Source organism: Petaurus breviceps, unplaced genomic scaffold (assembly GCF_028583685.1).
Source record: "Petaurus breviceps papuanus isolate PSGF00001 unplaced genomic scaffold, PetGlider_PUasm1.0 90779, whole genome shotgun sequence".
NCBI classification, from domain to species: domain Eukaryota; kingdom Metazoa; phylum Chordata; class Mammalia; order Diprotodontia; family Petauridae; genus Petaurus; species Petaurus breviceps.
Genome location: NW_027187344.1, coordinates 10,022,514 through 10,031,236, shown reverse-complemented (window position 1 = coordinate 10,031,236; position 8,723 = coordinate 10,022,514). Strand labels below are relative to the sequence as shown.

The 8,723-nt window shown below is 39.8% G+C and overlaps 1 protein-coding gene across 1 annotated transcript; it reads right to left on the bottom strand.

The window, feature by feature from the left end:
* Nucleotides 1-5,214: 5,214 nt before the first annotated feature.
* LOC138147139 (17S U2 SnRNP complex component HTATSF1-like) lies at nt 5,215-8,188 on the bottom strand. Its single transcript, XM_069069418.1, has 2 exons — nt 6,821-8,188; nt 5,215-6,311 (listed from the first exon to the last, which is right to left on the bottom strand). Exons 1-2 carry the CDS (start codon nt 8,073-8,075, stop codon nt 6,283-6,285), a joined length of 1,284 nt encoding a protein of 427 aa, XP_068925519.1. The 5' UTR covers nt 8,076-8,188; the 3' UTR covers nt 5,215-6,282.
* Between the last annotated feature and the right edge of the window lie 535 nt (nt 8,189-8,723).

Genomic DNA, 8,723 nt, shown 5'->3' with positions numbered 1-8,723 from the left:
ACGGAAAAGGGGGGCATCTTGTGGCAGAGAGCCCCAGATTCAGGAGAGAAGTGCAGAGTCCTGTTCTTTAACCTATTACCTTGTAGGAGTAGGGACTGTTTGGCTAATTGGAATAATTAGGGATTAGGCTCTCTAGGAAAGGACACCATCTCAATGCAGATCATCTGATCTTCTAACAAAGCTCAAGGAAAGAAAGGTGGAATGATTGACAGAAAAATGTCCATTATAGCTATAATATCTACATCTAATTTTTCATTGTAATTGTATTTTGACGATTCCACCAATCTATGATTTCATCGGTGTGGCCCTCTTTCTGCTGGTTCTGATAACTAATAATAAACAATAATTGATATTTATTTTACCACTTGCGAAGAACCTCATAAACATTTTTATCCAACCAGAGAGAAATGTATCCATATGTTCTCTTATTCAAAAAATTATTTTATTTATTCCTGTCTTTGGTTTTTATATCACCTTTTCCAAACGTATCCTTCTCCCACCCCTCCAATCAGTAAACTATGCCTTGTAGCATAGAATAAAAAAGAAAAATCAGTTCCACAAAACTAAGCAACAAACTGACTGAATCAGATAGCTTAACCAATGTTCCTTACAGTATAATCTGTAAATGTAATAACCTCTGCAAAGAATGGAAGGAGGTGAATTTTTTTTTTGTTTCAGGGCCAAATTGACTTGGAAATTGTACTTACTAGGTGTAAGACTTCTTTTGTTCTTTCCATTTATGTTGTAGCCATCTTATAGGCTGTTTTCCTGGTTCTTCTTATTTCATTAAAATCAGTTCATTTGTATTTACCATAATTATTTGTTACAGCTTGGTAGTATTTCTTTTACATTCAAGTATCACAATTCATGGACCACAGTTTGGCCTCAGTTGATGGGTAACTACTTTGTTTTCAGTTCTCTGCCACTACAAAAAAAAAAAAAGCATTGCTACAAGTATTTGCTGTACTTTGGACCTTTTTTTTTTCTATTTGATTGCTTTGGGGGTATATGATTAGCAATTTGATCTCTGGGTCAAGGGATATTGACATCTTAGCAACTTTTTGTTGCTAAAAAAAAATCGCAATTCCAAATTTTTTTTTTTCAGAATGTTTGGACCAACTCACTGAGAGTGTATACCTATGCCTATCTTTCCACAAACCCTCTACCACTGACTATTTATTGCCCATTTGCTGCAGAGGTCAGAGTTGAAAACTCAGATTTGTTTAAATTTGCATTTTCTAATGATTAGTGATTTGAAGCAATCTTTCATATGATTTTTAAATAGTTTTCACTTTTTTTTTGAGAACTGCTTGCCATCCATGCATTTTCATCTTATTCAATTCTTTTTTCTCTGTGAATCTCCCAGAGGAACCCTGCAGAGTCCTGGAAGCCTTCTTCAGGTTCTTTTAAAATTCTCTGGAGGCCAGTACAGCTGTTGGGATTCTCTTACTCTCAGTACATGAATAGCCCACCTCCTTTTCCAGTCACATAGGTACTTGATCATGTTTTTTATGCCACTTCTCAAGGGCAAGTCATTGTTAGTAATATATTATAACCTAGTCACACCTTCCATTCATCTTTCTGTTGTCCTTGATTCTGAAATTTTGATCCTTTTGAAATTACCCTGTTCTGTGATTCACAATTAAATATGAGCAGTATCCTTAAAAATCCTAGAGGATTTCTTCAAAAGGACAAAAAATTATGCAAATGAATATATAACATTAAGTATAGGCTACACTCTGATTTTATACAAGCCAGATTTGGGAAAAAGTAAGGCAGCTAGATGGCACAGTGGATAGAGCACTGGGCTTAGAGTCAGAAAGACTAATTTTCCTGAGTTCAAATCTGGTCTCAGATACTTACACACTGTGATCCTGGACAAATCACTTAACCTTGTTTGCCTCAGTTTTCTCATCTGTGAAATGAGCTGGAGAAGGAAATGGCAAACCATTCCAGTTATCTTTGCCAAGAAAACTCAAAATGGGGTCACAGAGTCAGACATAACTGAAAAATGACTGAACAATAACAAAGACAGACATACATATATAATCATGGTTGTGGGTTAGGGCCAATACAGATATTTATCTATTGTACTGATCAGTGAATGAGCAATTATTAAATGCCTACTATAATCTATACTTTGTGATAGGTGCTTGGAATACAAAGACAAAAATTAAATAGTCCCTTCTATTGAGAAACTTACATTCTGAGGCAGCTAGTGATGCAGTGTGTAGAGCTCTGGGCCCAGAGTCATAAAGGCCTGAGTTCAAATTTGGACTGAGATACTTACTAGCTGTGTGACCCTGGGCAAGTCACTTAACGTCTGTTCCCTTCCCAACTGTAAAACAGGGTTAATAATTGCACCTACCTTGAAGAGTTATTGTGAGGATCAAATGAAATAATATTTCTAAAAGGCCAGGGCATGGCACATAGTAGATGCTACATGAATAAGTAAATGTGTATGTATATATGGTGATTATACATACATGGTAATTTCCAATGCAGAATGAAGGAGGTAGCAGCTGGAAGAATCAAGAAAAGGCCTAATGTAGAATGAAACATTTGAGTTAAGCTCTGAAAGTCAAGATTCTAAGAGGACATTCTCCACTGAGGAAGAGAGCACATTGCAAGCATATGAAGAAACCTGTGCAAAGGTACCAAACTGGGAGATGGAATGTTATGTGTGAAGAACATCAAGAAGGCTGATCTTCAGTGTGGCTGGACTATAGAGTTTGCAAAGGAGAGGGATACATAATAAGCCCAGAAATTCAGGTTATGAAGGGCGTTCAATTCTAGAAAGTATTGCTCTTGATCTTAAGAGTTAATGGGGCGGGGGGGGGGAAGGGGAGGGCGGCTAGGTGGTGCAGTGAGTAGAGCACCAGCCCTGGAGTCAGGAGGACCTGAGTTCAAATCTGGCCTCAGACACTTAACACAAAAACTAGCTGTGTGACCTTGGGCAAGTCACTTAACCCCAAGTGCCCTCCAAAAAGGAAAAAAAAAGTTAAGTTTACTGAGCCTCAGTAGTATCAGTACTTGTATTATCTACCTCTAGGACTAGTGATGAACAAAGTGCTTTCTAAAATTCAAAGTGATATATGAATGCATATACATTATTATCATGTATACATTACAGCTATCTATATAACCCATCTATGATAATTATATACACTTTGCACATACTAAGTGCTTAGTAAAGGTTTTTTCATTCCTTCTTTTGTTTTTTCCCTTGATGGATTATTAGGCTGATTGATATCAAGGAGTTCTGTAATATTCTAGAGCTTGAAACAATTTTATTTTAATGTCATCTGCAAACAGGAGCATCTGAAGGACCTCCCCACCTACAGGGAATCTGTTCTCCATTTGGACTGTGCACAGGGCTTCCTTCATGATAGTGGAGAAAGCCTTTGGAAAATATCTTTGGTGGGTATATATGCATCAAATATTTTGCCCTTACTCTTCCAGGGCAAGGCTGAATACCCTTGAGAGGTTGAAATGTCTTATGCTGCCAGGTAGGGTTCCCATTCCACTGTGTTCCTCCTTCTGTTAGCCACCAATGACTAGTTCCCTTGATCCATTTAACTAGTTAATATAAATTATTTTTTATAAAGGGACTTTTGCTTCAATGATATAAGAAGCCAGAAATACAAACATTCCCCCCAGTACTTTGGGGGCATACTCTCTCCTGTACCACCTCAGTCCCTAGGAAGTATGGGCTCAGACTTTATGCAAGTTCACTGGGCACTGGTTCCACCAAATACAAATCCAAGGGCAGCATCACTGTTAAGATGAATAATTCTCTCAATTGTTGGGTCTTGAAAGTATTTAACTACTGATCAGGGCCTCAAAGCTTAACTGGCTGGCTACAAACCCAAGCACAGACTCTACTCCCAGATCTCCTGGTGATTCACTCTCCTGACTTTTCTCCTCTTTGTTCTTCCTTCTTTTTTAAATTGGGTATGGGAAAGCCTTAATTTCCTACACCATTGAAATGTCACAAGATGCAAGGACTCAGAGGTGTCAGTGTGTGTGTGAAAATACAGAAAACATAACAATATTCAATAGCCTACCTCACTCATATACTTCCTTTGGAAATTAAAGACTCTTTTGGAGACTCCTGAACATTCCACATTCACCTCTGACCTACACTATCTGGGCAACTCACAGAAATTCTGGATGACTGGCAGAGTCTGTTTCATCTGCCCACCCAAGACTAGACTCTCTTTAGTCCTTCTGGTGCATGTTGACATTGGCAACGGTACTCTTTTCCTAAAAAAAAAAATATATAGTACTATTAAGAAAATCTTTTCTTGTTGAACAACTGCTGCCCCACTCAGGATCTTGGGAAGTCTTGAACTCATGAGGTAACCTCCCCAGTCTGGACAAGATCTTGAACCTGTCAAAAAGGAAAAAGAAGGGAAGAAAAAAAGCCTAGACTATTCCCCTTAGCTGGGAATTCAGGTTTGATTAGGCAAGCACATGCATCCAGAAGGTATATGCTTCTGCTATAGGACATCATTGCCACTAGCGATGGAGAGAAGAAAATCCTCTTCTCTCTTGCTAAAATTCCAAGGGAGAAAAAACACTATTTTTAAGAGTCCCAAAAGAGATGGAAATTTTTCTATTATTAGCTGCCTCTCCTGACCTTCCAAAACACACAAAGTCAGAGAGTCCAAGCTTTACCTAAAATGAATGAACAAATAAACAAAAAACCAAGGCCCATATTCAGACTAAGGGTGGGCCAATCTGAGAAGGAAAGGATCTGAAGTCCAGCATTGTTCCTCTTTTCTTACCAGAAAGCTGCAAGGCAAGAAAAAAATCACACCAAGAGAAGGGCCAAGTCCTGGTTTACTAGTGAGTGCATTTTGAATTCCCTCCTCCTCCTCCTCTCTCCAAGTTCTTGAGACATGGCCAATTAAAGAAGCTAATCTTCACCACATTGTTAGCAAACTAGAACCAGTTATAGAATGTCTACATATGCTCCAAAGTACCTATGGGGACTATATCAGCTGAACATTCTGCATATGCTCCTAAGAGCCCTCATTGTCCCATCACTCATTTATTTATCTATTTTATGCCTTACTTGATAATGATGATCAAGAAAATTAATCTACAAGCATTTATTCAAAATAACCCTTGCCCTCAAGGAGCTTACATTCAATTGGGGAAAGAACTATTGAATAACATCATCCCTGTGGTTACATTCATCACAGAATCTTGTATGAGTTTTAGAAGAGTTTTTTTATTGTACTTTACTTACTCAAACTTTTTTTTGGTAATAACAATAAACACAGTAGGATCATGTATTCCCCATACCTTTCAATCAATTACGTGACTGCAAAGATGTGGTCTGTTGTAGAAAATTGTCTACAAGAGCCCATGTATTCCCTTCTTATATTTTCATCAAGGACACTCTAGGTATGTACATAAGTTAATCTCAAAAATTTTACAGAGATGAACACATAACTATATAGATCAGTTGTTGCTAATGTCCTCTCAGTCACCATTTTTGGGTGATAATACTCTTAACACATTATCAATAAAGAATTCTGCAGGAGAAGTAGCATGAAGACTGTTATTAGACAGATGTATCACCAGAAAGAGGGGGCCAATCACAAATGGAAAGTGAGGGGTAACCAATGTCAAGAGATCTTGAGGAAGGCTCCCAGCACTATCTCTTGAGGGGGATTTATGGGAGGGATTTGAAAGAGAATTAAATTAGATTTCAGTCTTCAACAGTGAAAGGAACACCCACACTGATGAGATCAAAGTCTATTAAAGTACTGAAATGTTGAAGAAATACCACCCATGGTATTCTTCCAACCATTTCATACACTTCTTTTGAGATATATTGAAAATCAATCCCTCAATATTTTGAAAAATATATATGAAATCCAGCACAGATTTCTTTGTGTATAATTTGTCTGATCCTGCTACTTTTTTTAAATTAAATTTATTTTTTTCAATTAACAAAAATCTATTCTCTCCCTCCCACCTCCCCTCTCCCACTGAAAACAAAACAAAGCAAAATCCTTGTAACAAATATGCATAGTTAAGCAAAACAAATTCCTGCATTGGTCATGTCCAAAAAATATATGTCTCATTCTACACCCTGAGTCCATTACCTCTCAGTCAAGAGATGGTAGCATGTTTCATAATGGGTTCTCTGGAATCATGGTTGGTTATCATGATGATCAGAGTTCTTAAGTCTTTCAGTTGTTTGTCTTTACAATATTGTTGTTCCTGTATAAATTGTTCTACTGGTTCTGTTCACTTCACTCTGCATCAGTTCATACAAGTCTTCCTAGGTTGCTCTGAAACAATCAATTGCATCATTTCTTTGTTTCAAAATAGAAAAACATTTAATAGTCATATTTAAAATTCAACTTAAGCCTTAAATTCAATTTAAGTATTACCAAGTTATTTTTAGTTTTATGATCACAAATTTCGAAGTTAGACTACAACATACTTCACACAGATACCTTTAGAGACTTTACAAGGATCTGACATAAACAAATTCAGTTCACTTGCACCAGGTACTTGGGATGTTTCACTAGGTCAGCCCATTAACAAATATTTTTAGTTCCTCATTAAATACTGCTTTTAATGAAAACTTCAAAGCACTAAGTGGATGACATCTGATTAATATGCATGTATTCATGGAAACACTACCAGTAATCACCCTGAAGCACAAAGAAAGAAATCCAAACAATGCCCTACAAAGCATGCTTAAGGGGTTAATGGCATGCCTGGTCTTGATTATGACCCGGGCCCAAGCTGCTGTCCTTAAATTGGATCCCTCCTCTACTGTATTCCCCATTACCAGCTTCCTCCTTTGCTCCAGGTGAGGTCACATCTGCTAGGGACGGCTTCCCTTTTACCACGCTCACACTCCCGGAAGCAGAATTTGGATCAGAGGAATCCGTTTCTTTCTGTTTGTTATGATGCTCTAAAAAAGACTCCCAACCTTTCAGTCTTTCTTCTCTCTCTCTTGATGTCTCCTCGACCTGAAAATCAGTCACACCATCCCATACTTCCACATTTAATTGACGGCCACCAAACCACCTCCCATGGAGGGCTTGGATACATAGGTCAGCTTCTTCTGGTTCTTTGTAGGACACAGAGGCCACCCCGTCTGGGTGTCGGTCAAATAGAAGGACCTTCTTGACTTGCCCAAACTTTTCACACTCTGTTCGGAGGTCTTCCCGGATCTCATTTAGTACCAAAGGATCAGCCTCGAAATCCTTCGGGTGGAACATGTTCTTGATAATGACCACCCGCTCATGCCGCATTCTTGTAGTATTGGCTTTCTTCTCAGGCCGCCAATCCAGCTGTTTTTGTTGTTGGGACATCTTTTTCCTGTAGTCTTTGCATTTCTTCTTCTTCTTGCTGGCATCATATTCTCCCTTGAGCTGAAACTTTGCCATTTCCACATGTAATTTGTAACCTCTGATTTCATCATCGTCCAAAAGTCTTAATGCTAGATCCACAGATTCCCTCTTCAAATAACAGCAAAGTCCATCTCCTTTAAGATTTCCTTGTTTATCTTTATAAAGCTTGATTTTGTATTCCTCTGTTTGTGGGTCTCTCATGATGATGCCACATTTGGACATGAGCTGTACAAATTCATCCTTTGTAATGTCTGGAGGTAAGCCAGTCACATACACATTTGTATTTTTGTCTTCCTCAACGTGAAACCACCCTGGTTCAGGCTTTCTCTTTTCACCTTTCTGCTTCTTTTCAGCGTTTTGAGTGGCTTTTTGATCTGTAGGTTTTTGTGATGCTTTTACATCCACATCAGCCTGTTTCTCTTTTTGCCCACCGGAAGAAGAAGAGCTATCAGCAGGGAACCCATAATTAGCCTGATAATTGGCAAGGAAATCTTCCGTAATCTTAGGGAACCAAGCCTTCTTGTCCCGGTCCCACTCGTAGGCGGTGCCATCAGCCGGGTCCACGAAAGTGTAAGGGTCATCGCCCTCGGGCGAGCCGCTGGCCGCGAGCTTGGCCTCCTCTTGGAGCTGCTGGAGCCTCAACTGTTCGTTGAACTCCTCATTGACGTCTCGCCTGCAGCTGCTCATATCTCCGCTTTGGGCAAGCACCTCAGGCGCTCAGTCCCGGTGGGATCCCCGGACCTGGGGAGGCAGCGGAAGAAGAAGGACGACGCGGGAACACGTCCGGGAGGGGAGGGGCGGGGCGCGGCGGGGCGGGGCGCGGGGAGGAGAGGGGGGCAGTGCGCTTGCGCGGCTGAGCAGACAGCTGCTGCAGAGACGGCGGGCGCGGCGGTAGCGGCGGCCCGGGAAGTAGCAGCGGCTGCTGTGGCGGGCTGATGCAACTGCAACTGAGACCACTGACAGCCTCCCTCCCGGCATCGTTCCTGATAGCGCGAGGGTTCCTCTACCTCCCCATGCCGTTGTTGAGTCAGCATGTCCCCGAATGATGGGCAGCCCTTACTCCCCATTTCTCTGCCATCACAAAAAAAGAGCTGCTATAAAATATTTTTTGTACATAGGGGACCTATGTCTTCTTCAGTTTTTTTTAGATATAGATCAAATATACATATATGAATACATACATACACACACATACACACATATACACCTACACACAGAGGGTGTCCCAGAAATTTTAGTTCTGTTACAACTAAAAGCTTAAAAGCTGTGATGGCTATGAAAACAGAATTAAGATCTTCCGTGCATTTATATATATATATATATATATATATGTTT

What these genes read in the sequence shown, in the direction of transcription:
- LOC138147139 (XM_069069418.1), bottom strand. Translation starts at nt 8,075, where the DNA reads ATGAGCAGCTGCAGGCGAGACGTCAATGAGGAGTTCAACGAACAGTTG. An exon ending in TGGAGCAAAGGAGGAAGCTG is followed by an intron (nt 6,312 to 6,820) that starts GTAATGGGGAAT and finishes TGATTGTTTCAG; the next exon opens with AGCAACCTAGGAAGACTTGT.